The 18858-nt window shown below is 41.1% G+C and overlaps 1 protein-coding gene across 2 annotated transcripts; it reads right to left on the bottom strand.

Annotated features, from left to right (window-relative positions):
• Nucleotides 1-2800: 2800 nt before the first annotated feature.
• On the bottom strand, nucleotides 2801-18522 carry nlrc3l (NLR family, CARD domain containing 3-like). 2 transcript variants are annotated; one of them, XM_004075807.5, is made up of 12 exons: nucleotides 18166-18522; nucleotides 13411-13569; nucleotides 13175-13261; nucleotides 12743-12929; nucleotides 12495-12642; nucleotides 10903-10995; nucleotides 9097-9449; nucleotides 8669-8875; nucleotides 6716-6891; nucleotides 6375-6645; nucleotides 6070-6279; nucleotides 2801-3852 (listed from the first exon to the last, which is right to left on the bottom strand). In XM_004075807.5, the coding sequence occupies exons 1-12, from the start codon at nucleotides 18186-18188 to the stop codon at nucleotides 3457-3459; spliced, it is 2310 nt and encodes a 769-aa protein (XP_004075855.1). In that variant the 5' UTR covers nucleotides 18189-18522; the 3' UTR covers nucleotides 2801-3456. The 2 variants fall into 2 exon arrangements, with proteins under 2 accessions (XP_004075855.1, XP_020564047.1); XM_020708388.3 differs by lacking the exon at nucleotides 18166-18522 and having other exon boundaries at nucleotides 13335-13447.
• Nucleotides 18523-18858: the final 336 nt, after the last annotated feature.

Below are 18858 nucleotides of genomic sequence, written 5' to 3'. Positions count from 1 at the left end.
CGGACTACGTTAGGCTGTGTGCCTGTTGGAGTCTTATGTACTGAAGCTCCGTGTACGCACCAGGCAGAGACGATAATGGGCTCTGTCATTAAAACCTGTTGGGGGTGTGCAACGCTCCTCCTCTTAGAAATTGTGTTCTTTAAAGGATGATACCGCGGTCGCGTGTGGGCGGAGCTAAAGTTATGGTCTGATCGCTGCATGGAGCGATGGCTGTTTACACCAATGCATGGTAGACACAGAGAATGTGGAGAGATCAAGTTTATTATTTTGAAGAGTTCTATTTGGTAATCATGTTTCCATGTTTGAGTTCATAAAATCGTCACAGAGAAAGTCTCTGCTTCAACTTCCGCAGTGAAAGCTGCGTCTTAATCTGCCGCCCGTGTTTCCATCTCAGTGTCTGAAGCCAAAACCCCTCCCCGCCTCTCTACCTGTTCACATCCTCTGCAGCTGAGAGTTGTTTTCCCCTGCTCTCCTCAGTGTGTCCTACACAGAGAGAGAGCTAAATACGGTCATCATAGGATGACACGATAGTCGGGGCGCTCCAGCGCAGCACAAAGATGAAAACGCCGCACGCAGGTTATAGCGGGAATAGAGCGGGTTAAGAAAATTAATGGAAGAAGGCGGTCCACTGAATTCAATACTTTACTCATTTTCTATATATTATTCTTTATTTATATTTATATATATATATATATATATATATATATATATATATATATATATATATATATATATATATATATATATATATATATTACACAATGAGTGTGTTCCGGTACAATGTCGGGATGTGTTACGTATCGTGGGGCACGGATCAAAATAATCGTATCGCCAGACTCCTGCCAATGCACACCCCTACTTAGCCACATGGAGGTGATTGGTAACCAAAGATTAAAAAAAAAGAAAACAACCCACTCTGTGGCATGCACACACGCCACAATTGAGCCTCCACCGTTGTCGCCAGAATACGCTGTGTCCAAGCACTCGGCCCTACAAAGAAGGGGGGAAAATATTAAACACGAGTGGGCAATTTGGTTTTAGGGCAGCTAAAAACAGCAATCACTGCCTACTTTGACTAACTCATACACCAAAACACCATTAAACCAAAATCTAAAACAGGATTAAAACCAGCACATCTGTTACAGGTCCTTGGGAGGGCATGGCACCTCTTGGCAGGTCCTATGTCCACTGAATCTTGGGTAGAGAGGCGGACACTGCTTTCTGTTGGCCGCAGCTGAGGCCAAGAGGAAGAGTGTCCCAGCTCAATGAGTTCAGCCCGAACCCCACCGGCAGGAGCTGGAGCACCGTGGCCTGGAGTTGGCAGTTATGAGCTGCAGCTGTAATCATGACACCCAGGATCTTCAGAACTCTGTGCCCTGCTGTAGAGAGGAGTGTGTCCCAGGGGACAGACAGGTGGAGCTGGTGGTCCACTGGCTGAGGAAAACTATACTGCTGGGCAATAAAATCAAGGAAGCCAAACAAAACACCAATGGTGCCTCTGCTGCTCCCGAATACTAACAAATCAGTTAGAAACCAATTAATAAAAATATTTACACCAAAACAGGAAGAGGAACAGACAAAATAAACTAATCACCTGAGCAGTGAGGAGAAAATCATCCACACCTTAAGCTCGCTGGGGTGTAGAGGGGAGCTCCAGGTGTCAGAGTGGTCAGCGTTGGGTCTGCGCTGAGACAGCAAAGCCGGAGTGACCTCTCCAGGTGCAGACCTGGAGATCCTGTATTGCCCAGTGCCAGGACCCCCCTCTCGGCATTGTTGGCAGAGTCCAATGGAAAGGCAAGCCGATACGCCCGGTGCCATCGCAGTTGCAGGAGAGTAGATTTATTATCTGGGCTTAGTCCCGTAGCTATTGACCAGCCAAAGCCGACCTACGAGGCAGCAGATCCGTTCCTTTTCCTTCACAATGTATTGTATAATTACACAAATATGTGCTTATTTTTATTTTATATCTGGCAATTGTGTTGCATGCAATAATCCCAGCATTTTCAAATATCAGTGTCCAATTTGGAGGTATGGGAGCATTTTTAAGACCTTAGTTTTCAAGCTTGTAATTTGCGTACTACTTGGTCTGTTGGTCTATTGCTCCTATTATTTTCATATGCTCTCCATTTCATTGTTGCTTTTATGGACATTTATGTTTGTGTGTATGGTCTTGTCATTTGGACCTCAAGTCAGTAATAAATTATTCACTTATTTATTCCTTCAAGTGTAATTCATTCCTTTCAATTTTTCTATTGTTTTTTTCAAATTTAGAATTTTTTATTTTTTGAATTTTCAATCTGGTTTGGACAAAACCCTAAACAGGTAACCAGGAAGTCAAACTCTACAGGAAACTCAAAGAAACTGGAAAAAATTAAAAATAAAAAAAGAATTAACATAAGCGAACAAGAACAGCTAAATGTGTGCTCTACATGAGGGTCATTATTGTTGTGCTAAATAAACTAGACCTGTAAAACCCTGTGCTAAACTATCCTGCTTTGACTAAAAAGGAAATGTAAGATGATAAGGGAGTCCTCCACTTCATCACACGTGCTTGTCACACTCCACTGCTTCCTCACACCAAACAGATGTGCCATTCCAACTGCAGATGTGCCAAGGAGCCTTGTTCCAACACAGACACCATTGATTACTTTTGGTGTTAAATTTCAAAGTGAATAAACAGATTTTTCTCTGACTTACAAGCTCAACTCAGAATCAGTAACATTTGGCAAAATATTTGATCTGGTTTTGTTTTCAGGTGAACTTGTACAAATTCACATGCGTCAGTAAGTAAAGAAGAAACTAGAGAGCAGTAAAAACTCTTTATTACCCCCATCCTTTAGGCACAAATATGGCTAACAGATGTGAAAGACATTAAATAACTATAGATGACATACAATTTGCCAGGCAATGTAAAAATACACTGACTAACAAATCAATTCATACATACAAAGAGTGTACAACTATGATGTACTTCTGGAAAAAAAAACTTTAAATATATCACTTTTTTTTTTCAATCTAAGACGTGGACTTGGGTCTCAAATGCTCTAAAACAAATTTAAAATGTAAACGTTGAAAAAAATAAACTCCAGAAAAAAATAAAATATCCTGTCTGTGCAATCATCCACATTGTTTTCAGGACTTTCCACCATAAAATCACCCTATGGTTTTTAATTACAAGCAAAGAACACAGATTGAGTTTTCAAACCTTGATGCCATTTCTTTCCTCGTGTGCGTAGTGATGGGAGACAAAGCAAAACCAAGTTTGCAACAACGTCTTTTGCGATTCACGTTTTATAGGATGCAAGTACCGCTGCAATCAACAGAACTTCCTATTTTCTCTAAGGTCAGGCTCTTGAAATGCCCCATTTGATAAGTTGTAGGTTTCAACTGAACCTAAAACAGCAGCAAGCCCCTTCTCCTGTCCTTAACGTCAATGTTGGAAGGTAGCAGTGCACCTCAAAGATCCTCCTGTGTCACCTCTCTGTTGCACTCCTTTAGGTTCTCCACTCTGTCTGCTGGAGCCGTCTTGATGGCATCCTCCAGGACTTTGCTCACATCTTTCAAACCACTCACCGGAGGGGTTCTGTATTCAAAGAGGAACCCGCCAAACAGTTTGACGTGGCAAGTCGGGTTCATCAGGCCACACAGGAAGCGCAGAAACAAGTCATACTGGCCCAGAGGAGAGTTGAGGGTTAGCTCAACAGCACACCGAACCACGTTTGCAGCTTTACACGGCTGAGCTTTGGAAGAAGACTGACGGAAGAAGGGAAGCTTGCCACTTCCTCCAGACTCGAGCACGTTCTTTGAGTCCTGGTAGAACATTATAAAGACATAAAAGGCAGCCATGTACTCCTAAAGCAGAGAGAGAAAAGAAAAGTCAGCGATGTCGCATAGCAGCAGTTCTTAACACTCATCACTGAAAGAGATGTGCAGAACTATAAAGTCTGTGGGAACACTTTAACCATCTCTGTGTAGAGCAGAAGGTGAATTTCAGACAAAACAAGTGAGATTTTAAGCAAGCTGGATTTAAAAATGACCTTCCACCTGCCTCTATAGATCCATGTGTCTGAGGTGAAAGCTACAAGAATCAAAGGGATAAAAATAAAACTTTCAAAATTGCAAATGAAAAAAAAGTAAATGTTTGCTTTCAAAATATTTTTCTTTGCTTTCAAAATACATTTTTGCGACACAAATGTTTTCAGATGCGTTGTCTCTCATCTGGCTTTCTCCCCATCTTTGATTTTGCTTTTACAAGTTTGAGTTGAGTGTGTTTGTACGGTGGTTAATGTGTTGTGTTGTGAGTTATTGTGTTGTGTTGTGAGTTAATGTGTTGTGTGTAAAGTTAATGTGTTGTGTGTAAAGTTAATGTGTTGTGTGTAAAGTTAATGTGTTGTGTTGTGACCCTTGTGGGCCACCGTATGTTTGCCCCAAACAGCCAATCACAGACTAGAGGCTGATTGGTCTAGACTCTAGATTCTCTCCAATCAAATCGCTACATTTATCTCACATGGAGTCCACTACTCTCTTCTGCCCTCGATTTTGCCTCTTTGGCTGAAGAAAAAAATCATTTTAAATATAATACATAGTTTCTTTTAGCATTGAATAAATTGTATTTATTCAGATTTGTGAATTTATGGCTGAGGATCTCCAGAAACAGTAAAATAAACTGTGTCAAGTTTATCTGGTGACATTACACTAAACAGGCCTGAGTGATTTTTAAATCTCCTGGAGCAAAATATTGGTAAAAAGTTTGAATTTTTTTTAAGATTGGTTTGTTATTTACAAAAAAATAACATTTTCTTATGCTGCACAACAGTGTTTTGAATTACATTAACACCAATAGTAAGTAATGAAAAGAATGATGGCTCACCAAAGTAGATTTTATATATAAGTAGAAGAATTTTTTGTATTTTTTATTTCTTAAATGCTAATTATTCATTTGAGTAAAATTTGCTTCAGCAGATCATCCTGAGTTGCATAGGCTTTCTTATTTCAAAAACTTGTGCATTTTTGTTTAAATTAAACAACAAAATTATTGATGACAAAATGTTATTTTCTCTTTATATTTCAACATTTTATTTATATTAATTAAAAAATAGTTCAGGCTGCCTGGTGGTGCAGTGGTTAGCTCTCTTGTCTCACAGCAAGAATGCCCACGGTTCAAGTTCTGACTGGGGGATCTGAACCAGAACATTAAATGAAACATTAAACAATTTCTGTGGAGTTTGCATGTTCTCCCTGTGCATGTGTGGGTTTTCTCCGGGGACTCCGGCTTCCTCCCACCATCCAAAAACATGTTTGCGCTTTTAATCTAAATTGCCCCTTGGTGTGTGATTGTGGACACTCTACCCTGCGACAGACTGCCGACCTGAGATACAAATCTGAATGGCACAGTACATGTCCGGCTGAGACAGGTTTTTTTTTGCTGTGCACAGTTTAAACAAGCTGGTTGCTACACTAACATTAAATACTGAGCCATGTTTTCTTGTTTTTAGCTTTGCTACTCCTTTTGGGTTTTAGTCAGAGAGATACGGCCATACTGGCTGAAGACTGCAGAATCCCGGTCCAACAGAACCGATACAAAGTCTAAAGTCTGTGTCTCCCCACAAAGCACCGTCAATGCGAGGCTAAGACACTTGATTGGATGGAATCTCTAGAATTTACACCAATCAGCATGAACTTTCTTGTCTGCGATTGGCTGTTTGGCAGCACATATGTCCCACTAAACTGAAACTTAGGAAGGCAAAATCTAAGATAGGGAGGGAGAAAGCATCTGAAACTTGTGTGTCAAACGCAGAAATGTGGTTTGAAAACCAAAAAAAAGGATTTTGAAAGCAAACATTTAATATTTTTATTTGCAACTTAGAAAGTTTCGTTTTTAAAAATGACCTTTTGTTAGCAATTTAGGACATTCAGATCTCAAAACTGTGACTTGAGTTCACAATCTGGTGGCACTTCATAGGATTTTAGCTCAGCTGACAGCAGCTGATGCTTTGTTGCCGTTTTCAAACAAATGACCTTTTTATGCCCGACGCTCCAGTAAACGTGGTAACTCACAAAGCACTTTACCTGCAGGGTAAAATGGATGAAGCTGAACCTCCTCTGGTTTGAAACCGCAGGGAGCTCAGTGCAGAGACCCGTCAACATCACCACCTCCCTCAAGTCCAACCCATACTCCTTCAAGTTGTCCTTAAAGAACACGTCCGTGTTCCTTCGCAGCATCTCCAGTGCCATTTTTCCCATCGATCTTAGCATGTCTTTGTCCTGATTGGACCACATCTGCATGGACCAAAGAATTACAAAACAGTGTCACTGACAATGGAATGAAAGTTTACATTTTTCAAACTAAAGGGGCCACATTTGATGGTCTTTACCGTCTTCACTTCTGGTTGATAATAGTAATAACTCAGCCGGCGGTTTAATTGAATCAGAAAGAGGTTGGTGATGACCGGTGTCAGTCGAGGAGGATTGTTCCCATAGCCTTGGCGATCAAGGAAGCGATTATACATGGTGGCCATAATCCAACAGACAAAGGGCTGGTGAGCAAGAATGCGAAGTGTCGGTATGCGCTGGTAATGCGCCAGAATTTTCTGTGCCAGCTCTGGTGTGAAGCGTCTCCTCATGTAGTCCTCTTTCATCTCCTCACTGTGGGCAGGAGATCAAAACTTTAGATTTCTGAGTCAAATCTGAGTGACTCAGACAGAGACGCACAGACCTGAAGCACTGTATTTCAGTGAACACATCGATGAGCGAAGGCGGGATCTGTGAGACAGCGGGCGGTCTCCCCAGGACCCAGACACGAGCGCCAGGAAGCAGGTTGCCTCTGACGATGTTCACCATCAGGACCTCTGGAGATGCTGGGGTTCTGATGTCAGTTAGAAGTGGAGTGTTCTGGAAAAAAAATAATAATTAGGATGGTTTGATACTGCACAGTGGAGCAGTGGTTAGCGACCTGGTTCAAATCCCAGCTGGGACCTTTCTGTGTGGACTTCTCCTCATGTATGTGTGGGTTTTCTCTGGGCACTCAAGAAACATACACATTTCTAAATTCCTCCTAGGAGTGCGTGTGTGTAAGCGTGTGGCCCTGCAAAGAACTGGCGACATGTCCAGGTTTTACCCCGCCTTTACCAAACAGTAGCTGGGTTGGCTCCAGCAACCACAGTACCCTGAAAGGCATTCAGTGGGTTCTGAAGATGGAGGGATGGTTTGATACCACTTTCTTGGAGTCAATAGCGGTTTGTAAAACTTTACTATGTGCCGATGCAGAAATTTCCCTTTTCTAAATAAATTCCCACAAAGAGGTAACACCAATGGAGATTTTTCAAATTAAAGGATATGTTCGAGTAAAAAAATCCCTGAAATTGAATGTATATATAACTTTGCATTACAAATTTGAACTAGATATGTCTCCATCTTCAATAAAAAAAAAAAAGTCATTTCAGGGTTAGGGCAGGTTCTTCCTAAAGATTTAGTAACATGCCCCCTTGGAGGGGTTGAATAGAGGGTAGGAGAGGTGGATCATAGGGAGGAGCGACGGTTCTTAAGGTGAGTGCAGGTGTGTTTTACAGTTCTGATGACATTCATACGGCAACCTCAAGGGACGCCAAGAATGGAACGTACCATTGTTGTGGTAAGTGTATCGTAAAGTATTCATACGGCTAACGGAAGCTGCACACACTTATGACGTCGAGTTGATGCTATGTTATGATGCCTTTACGCCACACTCTATTTGTTAGCTTTAGTAAGTAAGTGGCTCCTTACGGACCGTGTGATAACGCTGCATGCACGGGGTGCACACGTGATACGCAAATACACGTAGGACGTCCACACAAACAACATTCCTTTTATTTTTCTCATTTCTTTTTAACATGTCCTTTTGGCATTTTTCATATATAAAGAAAATAAAGCATTTCTGAGTATTTCTTTATTCAAATGATGGGGAATCAGGAGCAGATGAAAATATGCCACTGGAAAAAAACTGCGTACAAACGACAATCGACAGGCCACAAGCTCCCTGCTCCGCTCCATTCTGATGCGTCCACTGGCAGACAAATAGATCCATGTATGTCTTTGTTTTCCTCATCTCGGCTGGAATCTGGCTCAAAACCGTACGGCTGGATTGCTCCAATATCGCTCGCCCTTTTTGTTGAACCGCTAATGTTTGCTTAGGGTTGTGAGGAGCTGTAAGCTAGCAGGAGAGTGTACAAAAATGGTTGATGGGATATTGGTGCAGGCCGACGGTCCCGCTCACGACTCAGAGACATATTTCTTATAAACTCCCGTCTGCCCTCTGCAGAAACTATGTCCTAGAAAACGACACAGGATTTTTGATTTTTGGCAAAATTTGCATTATCAGAATTGAAAAGCCACTGGGAACGGTTTGAAAACAGATCAGAGTGCACTTCAAGGAAGATGTGCTTCACTGGCAGCCATGAAGTTTCATTTTTCATTAAAGGAATGAAACTGACGGACTGAACCATTGGATTCAGATATCCGATCCGGTCATTTTTCATGGTTTGGTCCCATACTGATACTGAATATCAGATAAATGAATCCCTAATAATAATAATAATCATTAGTAAGGGTTAGGAAACTCTGTTAATGTTAATAAAATCATTTGTTTGACACACAATCTTCATTTGGGATCACAGAGTGGGTGGTGTCTTACCAGCCAGTCCACAGAGTCCTGGAAGGAATCTAAACAGTCCATGATGATGAGACGTTTAGAGTGGTCCGCTTCCTCCAGATAAGAATCCAGGCCTTTAAATGCTGATGTGCATATGTGGATCATCTCCAGCAGAGACACATTCTCAGACTCCGACCTTTTCAAAGACCAGAATCTATGGAAGGGGAGTCTGACGACGCACTCCAGATCCTGCAGAAATAAGAAAACAAACACCTGATAAACCATCACTGATGTGACAGGGGGCTCCTCTGGAGAGAAAATGTGAAAATTCTATTTTTCAGATACAGTCAATGGTTCAAACCAATGTCCCCTTTTCCCTCATTAGCTTTAGCGAGTCCCTTTATGTGACAGCAGCTTTGAATATTTTAGGTAAACTAGGCGCAGCAGAACCAAATATTTTTGATTTTTACCCTATTAGCTGTGTTTTCTGCCCAGTCCAGGCAGAACTTTGACGTGTGGAGGGTCATTCCCGATCCTGGAAGTGCAGTGGTGGCCACTGTTCTGACGCGGCTGCCGTCGTCTTTGGTGAGCCGGAACAGATTCTTCAAGCTGGTGAAGGAATCCGGGTCGGGAACCTGGAGAGGCGTGATCGGCTTTGACCGGAACTCATGGCTCGGATCGATTGCCCCGCAGATGCGCTTGGAGATCTTGGGCTCCACAAAGATTTGGTTCAGTTTGTTCTGAACTCTAGATTCAACAAGCCCCTCAAAAACAAACTTCTTTTTCCTGTTTATTTCTTCCGTCAGGCGATAACGAATCAAAGCTGTCGGCAGGAAAGAAGAGAAAATTAAAACCATTTAATTCCCAATATTTATGCAATATATGTACTTCACATTAGCCAAATGGGGGGGGGGGGGGGGGGTAATGTTCTAAAAAAATAAAAAAGTGGTCAAATATTAATCTTATTCTGTAATTCATCTTTGTCCAGGATTCCCGTCACACAGACATTTTTAAAATTCTCCTCTTTTCAAACTAATCTACCTGAAAGACGTTCTCTAATCTTTCATTTCTCCTCTGTTTGTTGCATTTTTATGGTTTTATTTTGGCTGATATCCCTCAGCTTCATCTGCTCTTCCTGGTTTTCCTTCCCATCTTCAGTCCTCTTCATCATAATTTGCACAAAAATAGGGAAAAAAGCCTAAAGGGGGATTTTAGTAACAGCTAACAACCTTTTTCCCATGAAGTGTATGATCTGCTTCTCATCTAAATGAAGCAACAACTTTATTTCTGCCTGACTGATCCTCTCCTAGAGCGACAGGGAGAGCAAGATGGAACGTCGTTTTTTTTTCAGGTCGGATCCTTTGATAAGTGCAGAACTGTGGGAATTTCACTTATTCTTTCCACATCGATGCAACAAGTAGAAAGTGAGAAGGCAGCAACACAGTGAAAGCACAGCAGCTGCAACAGACTGCTGTGCTTTTCAGATGCTTCAGTTTGAGGAGGACCGAGTCTGAAACTGAGAAGAAAGAAGATCTGATGGATGGTTGAGGAAATGACTGGAAAGGAGAGGAGACGCTCCTCAAATCGAGCATGGATCATTTAGCTCCTCTTATGTTCCATGACCTCAGACATGTTCTGTCCTTTACCAACTTCAGTTACTAACTGCTTCCCGTCAGTACAAACCTCGTCCTCGACGGTTAGAAGCCACACTTGCATCATTTTCAAAAGTAAAGAGTCTAAGCGGTCCTGTCTGCTCTTCATCACTCACAGAACATAGAAGTGTTCATCAAATACGAGTCAAAATGAAGGTCGGAAGAGTTGAAAAATAAAATCCTTCAGTGAAATGACTTTAACGTCATTAACGCTGATAACATCCCAGGAGCATGATCCAGGGGCACTGCTGGTGCATCCTGAAGCCATTCCCTGCATTCCGGTTACATGTTGAGATCACACCTCTGCAAAAGTGTGAAGGAACTCACAGCTTTTTCCATGAGAAAGGGTGGAAATTTTATCCAGAGCTCAACATGACATTAGCTTTAAATTCTCATGGTTTACGGCTTGTTTTTTTTTAGAAATCATCCAGGTTTTCAATACCTGAACACACGGATTCCTAATCTTTGTAAAATGTCAATATTTGAAGTTAATTCAAATTGATCTCCAAGCATCAACGGAAAAAGAAAAGCTCCGATGAAGCTCACGATGTTTGAATCAAGTCCTTGAAAGACATTTGGGATGTTTAGAAGACCACAAGAATTCAGTTATGGGTTTGCACTCACCTTTCATGCACACTTTCTGCAGTTCTTCCGCCTGTGCTTTCAAACCACTGGAATCCAGACAAGAGATTGTAATGTACAGTGTTTTAGAATGACCTGCAAACCAGACGTCAAAAAAGAAAAAACAGTGTCATTTAAGCAGCAGACTGTCACGACTGCAGCAAAATATAGCGATTAAACTCACTAATTTGATCATTTTGATAGTTTAATCCAGGAGTCTATAACCTGAGGCTGTGGAACCACATGCAGCTTTTTTTATCCCTTCATTGCGACCCACTGAAAATGGTGTTTTGAACATCTTCTTGTGTCAATTTTATGATGATGGAGGACGTATATAAAGAAAATTAAGCTCAAACCTTCCTATCTGAGAATTTCTTTATTCAAATTGTCGTGAATCAAGAACAGACGAAAAAATGCCGTTTAAAAAAAAGAGCTTATTTGTGACAGAAAATACAACATCCCTGCTCTGCTGCATTCTGATGCCTTCACCTGTGGACGTCTAGATTCACGTACGACTTTGTGCAGGACCTAGAATCTGGCTCAGAAACGTACGGCTGGATAGCTCCAATATTGCTCGCCATTTTTGTTGCACCGCTAATGTTAGGTTGGGGGTGTGAGGGGCTGTAAGCAAGTGAGAGACTGTATAAACTGATGATTGATTGGCAGGGGGGGATAGTTTGCTCCACACCAACAGTTCTGCTCACATCTCCTCTGGGGAATTACTGCCTCTCTGCAGAAACTATGTTCTAGAAAACTAAACAGGTTTTATTTATGTTGGCTAAAAACAGCATTATCAAACTTAAAAGACCACTGAGAACGCTTTTAAAATAGATCAAAATGTGTTTTCGGAGAGGGACTGAACATTTTTAAAAGCTACATTATATAAACAAATGTACAATGGAGTATTAGGCACAGCATGACAGAATTAAATGTAAGAGAAAAAAGTTGTAAAATTAAAAAGAAAAAAAGTCACAATTTTACAGAATTAAGTGTTTACATTTTGAGAAAAATGTTCTACAATTATGCTCCACAAAAGGAAAAAGTTGTGCTTCGAAAATAAACCGTTTTAGCCTTTAAAATTTTTTTTTAAAAGAAAATCAAAGATCAGCAGTTGAATTTATGTGAGAAGACGTTCTCACTGCTCTGGAATCTCACTGAATATGCTTTAGTTTTTTGTAAATGTAGCTTTATTTTCATAAAATGTTAACAGTAGTTGTGCAAAGCACAACTTTTGTCTTGTAAAATTACGACTTTGTAAAATCCTAAATTTGCAACTTTATTCCTGTAAAATTTAGACTTTTTTCTCGTAATTTTACAACTTTATGGTCTTATAATTTGATTTCTTTTAAGGTGGCCAGAATACTCTGTTATATGAAGGGATTAATGGGCACAGAAATATAAATTAAGTGTATTTTTCAGAATAATGAGGTGGGACTTTGCTGCTCTCGCTGGGTTTTGGTTGGTAAGAAACTAAACCAAATGGTTCTTTTAGCGTTGAAGGTTGCAGACTCCTGCTTTAATTTTTTAATTTTCCATGTCTATATAATAATCCTCCAATTGTCCATCCCTGCTAGCATCACACTTTTTTTTCTTACCAAAGACTTCAATCATCTTGTCCACAAAGTCAAGAAGGTCTCCCTCCATGAAATTGCTGTCTTTCAACTCACGAGCCATCAGCTTCAGCCAGGACCTAAACTTGTACATCTCTTCAAATTTGAGGGGTGTTAAAGTCTTCAGGATGTTCTGAGGAGAATAAAAAAGAATTGTTACATAAAGGAAAGAGCTTCAGATTTTAGAAAAATAACTTCTTTTTACAGAAACCAAAACAATGTGATAGACCTACTGTGAACACGAAGGGCATGTCCTGCTCCGGGGGAAATCTGCCGGGCTGCTCGTCTTCATCAGTCTGCATCAACCCTTCAAACTCAACAGGCTCAGGGGGTTCAGGAGAATTGGTTATGTACATATCCTCATCCTCCTCATCCTCATCCTCCTCATAATCATCCACAGCCCTGTCCAGGTCACCAGATCTGAGAAAGCCGGACCCATCATAAATTCTAAAGCATTTTTGTTGAAACAAAACACTTTATTCTATACAGATTAAAACATGGAAAGAGAAGATGTATCATAATTTTTTATAATACATAAATTACAAGAGTAAAGGCTACAGACTGATTAAATTGTTTAGAAATTATCATGATTTAAATGTAATTCAGCTCATATTTGGCTTCTCTTTGAATGACATGCATCTGTCAGCCAGACAGGTGTACTTTACCCTGTCTCAATCACTAAAGCTCCAGGTGGTTTGGTTTGCTCCGTGTTCATGGTGTAGAGGGTCTCAGGAGAGAGATAGTTCTGTGACCTAAAAAACACAGACAGACACACCTTTAGCCGGCAGCCAAACACGTTTCCACAACACAGAGCAGGGTTTTCACCAGGTCGGGACAGGAAGACGTGACTTTTATTTTGGAGGGATTGGGTTTTTTGCAGTGCATACAGGAGTCCAGTTACCCAATCACTACAGGTGCAGGACGTTCAGGCAGAACTGCCCCCTCGTGTCCCGCTCCATTCTCATCCGTCTCCGGACCTTCCGACTCCTCACTTTCGCTCTTCATCGAACCGTAGCTGGAGGGGGGCCTTTTCCATTTCTCTTTCTCCTCGTCATAATTCCTGTAACAGAGAACAGAAGACGTTTAGTATGGCTAAGTGACATTTAAGGAGGAACGTTTGAAATGTTTTAAACTAGAAGTAAACTTCCCATTTTTAACAAGTCCTCTCCAATGAGTTTTAACCAAAACTTTTAGAAGTTTTTGCGGAAAATAAAAGACTATGTTATGTGGGCAGCCGCATTGCAGCGGTAGGGCGGTCGACCCATGATCGTAAGATTGCAGGTTTGATTCCCGCCTTGCACGCCCATGTGTCAAAGTGTCCCTGGGCAAGACGCTTAACTGCACCTTGCCTCTGGTGGGAGGTTGGCGCCAGTGTTCGGCAGCGGAGCCGCCATCAGTGTGTGAATGTGTGTGTGAATGGGTGAATGGGACTGTGACTGTAAAGCGCGTTGGGCCTTCGAAAGAAGGTAGAAAGCGCTATATAAGTATTCGCCATTTACCATTTATGTTAGGTTTAGTGAGAGCAACAGTTTGAAGTCGTCATACTTTGCTGACTGAGATGTTGACTCTGCTTCAAAAACATGCCAGGAGGCTAAAAAAAATCCCAAAGCAACTTTTTTCTTCAACAATAACAATAATGATAACATATCTATCCATATATATACACTGACCAAAAATATAAACGCAACACTTTTGTTATTGCTCCCATTTTTTATGGTATGAACTCAAAGATGTTCCACATACACAAAATGACCAGTTCTCTGAAATATTGTTCACAAATCTGTCTAAATCTGTGATAGTGAGCACTTCTCCTTTGCCAAGACAATCCATCCCACCTCGCAGGTGCGCCATATCAAGATGCTGATTAGACAGCATGATTATTGAACAGGTGTGCCTTAAACTGGCCACAAGAAAAGGCCACTCTGAAATCTTCAGTTTTGTTTTATTGAGGGGGTCAGGGGACTCAGACAACCAGTCAGTATCTGGAGTGACCACCATTTGCCTCATGAAGTGCGACACATCTCCTTCGCATAGAGTTGATCAGGTTGTCTATTGTGGCCTGTGGAATGTTGGTCCACTCTTCTTCAATGGCTGTACGAAGTAGGGTTGGGCGATGTCCCCTAAATTGGCCGTTGACGCTATTTTTACATTTTTCGTTCTTATATAACTGCTATTCGATATTTTACTTTACGTTTTATTTTATTTCCCAACTAATGACTAATCCGCGATGATCCACTATAAACTGAGGGAAGTGACTTTAACAAAAAAAGTAACAAACAAAATAAAAAAGTAGTCCGCTCCCGCACTTGACTAGTGAAGTGGACCGGCGGAGCGCGGATTTACAGCTTTGTGTTTGATGGGAGGGGGGGGGGGGGGGGGGCTTTGTTACATGAGCGGTATGTGTGGGAGATTTAGGACTGCGATCCGTCCTGCAGCTCTAGGGGTACAAGCAACCGAACTCAGAACCGGGTCTAAAAGTGTGTGTCTGAGCACAGCTCGGATCGTCAGCACACACAGCGGTTTGAGCTTCAAAGCAGAAATGTCGCTCAGTCCTTAGAAAACATTCAAACAATCACGTGGATTTGTGTTTCCAGTCGTGTCCCGACTAAATAAAGGCTGTTATTCACAGCAAGCAGCACCACCCAAAGCTAATGTTGTTAGCCCGTGTTAGCATACTGCTAATCCTGGCTTCGTTCAGAAAAAGCACTGACCACACGGATTAAAATTCAAATGATGAGCGAACAGGTGTTTCATAATAACCGTAACATTATTAAAAGCACGTTTAGAAGATCGTCTCGTATATTACCGAGCTGGCATGTCAATATATATAGCCGCTCGGCGCTGTTTAACATTGTTTTGTATTGAATTGTTACATTCAATAAAGTTTGGAAAAAAAGCCGCTCGGCGGAAGTTGTATCCCCTTCCGGTTTTCAAACCCAACTGCGCATGTGCGAATGATTTATTCCGACCGAACTTGTGACCTTAGTGAACGTTTTTATATTCTGAAAACATTTTTCTGGGCCCATCTACACGATTGGATTCTAATCCGACCATTGATCCCATCAAGATATTTTGTACATGTAACCGCGGCTTATGGCGTCGACTCGCAACGTGGCGGGGGCGTGGCATCACGATGGTGTCTCTCCATCGGGATGTCAGTCATCCATCACGATGGACGATGATATCGTCCATCGGCACAACCCTAGTACGAAGTTCCTGGATATTGGCAGGAACTGGAACACGCCATCGTATACGCCGATCCAGAGCATCCCAAACATGCTCAATGGGTGACATGTCCGGTGAGTATGCTGGCCATACAAGAACTGGGATGTTTTCAGCTTCCTTGCAACATGGGGCCGTGCATTATCATGCTGCAACATGAGGTGATGGTGTTGGATGTACGGCACAACAATGGGCCCCAGCATCTCGTCACGGTCTCTCTGTGCATTCAAAATGCCATCAATGAAATGCACCTGCGTTCTTCGCCCATAACACATGCATGCCCATACCATAACACCACCACCACCATAGACGACTCGATCCACAACATTGACATCAGAAAACCGCTCACCAACACGACGCCACACACGCTGTCTGCCATCTGCCCTGAACAGTGTAAATCAGGATTCATCCGTGAAGAGAACACCTCTCCAACGTGCCAGACGCCATCGCATGTGAGCATTTGCCCACTCAAGTCGGTTACGACGACGAACTGGAGTGAGGTCGAGACCTCGATGAGGACGAGGAGCATGCAGATGAGCTTCCCTGAGACGGTTTCTGACAGTTTGTGCAGAAATTCTGTTGTTATGCAAACCGATTGTTTCAGCAGCTGTCCGAGTGGCTGGTCTCAGACGATCTTGGAGGTGGACATGCTGGATGTGGAGGTCTTGTGCTGGTGCGGTTACACGTGGTCTGCGGCTGTGAGGCCGGTTGGATGTGCTGCCAAATTCTCGGAAACGCCTTTGGAGACGGCTTATGGTGGAGAAATGGACATTCAATTCCCTAGCAACAGCTCTGGTCGACATTCTTGCTATCAGCATGCCAATTGCACGCTCCCTCAAAACTTGCGACATCTGTAGCATTGTGCTGTGTGATACAACTGAAGATTTCAGAGTGGCCTTTTCTTGTGGCCAGTCTAAGGCACACCTGTGCAATAATCATGCTGTCTAATCAGCATCTTGATATGGCGCACCTGCGAGGTGGGATGGATTGTCTTGGCAAAGGAGAAGTGCTCACTATCACAGATTTAGACAGATTTGTGAACAATATTTCAGAGAACTGGTCATTTTGTGTATGTGGAACATCTTTGAGTTCATACCATAAAAAAATGGGAGCAATAACAAAAGTGTTACGATTTTTTTTTTTTGGTCAGTGTATATGTATATTTTTTTTTTTGTATTTTTTTATGTTTTTATTGCTGAAAAGTACAGTGGCCCTGAATTGCAAATAAAACAAAATCACTCAGTGCAAAAACATTACGGATCAAGTAAGACAAATAATAAAAGTAACATTACATTTTGAAAATCAAAAAAACTTCCAAAAACCTAAATATGATTAAAAAGTAAAAAAAATATAAGCAAAATAAAAAGAAATGTTTGGCAAAACAAATGTAATTTCCAGAAGTCAAAATGAAATGTTTGAAAATGAAACCAAATTATAAAAACCAAAAAAATGTTGGTGTTAAGGGACATCACTGATTGGATGATGACATTTGTTCACCTTTTCAACCAAAACTTTTAGGCATTTCAAAATCTCCACAGAGGACTTGTTTAGGCTTCTGGCCACAGCCACTGCAAAGGTTTGGTGATTCATCAATCAATTCTTTACCAGAGTTCAGGCAAATCCTCCTTCTGCTTTCTCTCTTCTGCAAAACTCATGTCTCATTATGTCCTACCCTTCCTGCTTTCTTATTTTGTTTTATTTTTTAACATTTCATTTTGATATCTAGAAATTCATTTTAGTTATTTTGTTATTTATAAGTGTTTTCTTTTTTAAACCGAGCTCCAATATTTGTTGTTTTGACGACTTTAATCTATTCTGTAAATCCCTTCAAAAATGCTGTCTGCTGCATTTTGGGGAGGTTGTTTAAGTTGCCATACAGTCTGTGATTATGAACCACGAATTGTTCTGTGAGTTTGGATGTGTCAATGAAGAAAAAGAAAAATATTTTCATCTGGAAAACACCTTTGTTTTCTTTTGCATGTTTGGGTTTCCGGAATTCTGATTAAATTTCAGATCGTTTTTTTTATATATATTTTTTTGATCCTCAATATGTCTTGGGGGTTGAGAGATTGGCACTTGAGGGCCACCGTAGAAAACTCTTGGGAATCAACCATATCAATGATGAAAACCTCCTTTAACACTATAATGTTCCTCGCACACTTTCACAGAAGCCTCCTAAAGGAGAAGTTAAGGTTTGGAGGCGCTACAGTCACAGTCGAAAGGAAGAGATAGTTTTCTCACTTTACATAAATTATTTTTTCAGTAACTTCAAGAGTCTTCACGCATGCGTACAGCCACATTTGCCTCAAATGGTAACAATCCCGATGACAGTTTGGCAACATGACCATTACTGCAAATCCTATATCTCTATTGTAGGATTTTTGTCTCAATGTTGTTGTTCTTTGTGACAAACAAAAAAATGGTGAATACTCACGTCTTTACTTCTGCGCCTTCCATACTTCAAGATTAAAAGCTCCCCGCTGATTCTTGTTGTTCTTTTGAACCTAAATTCCCTCTAAGTAGTAAGTTCAACTTTCAAAATTGAAACCAAGATCGATGACTCAGGTAAAGAAGAACGCGGCTCACCTACAAGAATGACAAGCAAATACAACAACTACTAACGCAGCGTAAACAGCTTAGTTTACTTAAAAAACTCTCAAATCTAAAAATATGTTGATAACTTTTAGATTAAAAACAATCAGACATAATGCTTATATTCCGCCTTTACTACCAGACGACAGCCCAATTCGCTTCCGCATTTTCGCTAGCTTTTATTAGAGGTTTACCTTCCGGGGATTTTCAGCGTAAAAGCACACACACAAAAACTGCCAAAGCGACGTTCCCCCAAAAACTTTTGCTAATCATTTTACATTTCTTGGCGTTTGCGCCAAACATCGTATTGCAAACTGTTAATAATAGAGACACTTTAAAACAGTAAATGTACTGTTAAGTCCAACAAGTTCTAGATCAAACAAAACTTCTATTGTTTAAGTTTATTAAAAACAAACAAACGAGAAAAAAACTCGTCCACCTAATTTGAAAACCAAAAAAGGAAAATTCCACCTGAGTTATAAAAGATTGATCAAAGACACCTTTCCACGACCTTATCGAAACATGTTAGGCTTTT

Source organism: Oryzias latipes, chromosome 13 (genome assembly GCF_053564925.1).
Source record: "Oryzias latipes strain Hd-rR chromosome 13, Olatipes_Hd-rR_3.1".
Classification (NCBI taxonomy): Eukaryota; Metazoa; Chordata; class Actinopteri; order Beloniformes; family Adrianichthyidae; genus Oryzias; species Oryzias latipes.
Note: the sequence above shows the minus strand (reverse complement) of the source record. Positions and strands in the feature narration are given on the sequence as shown.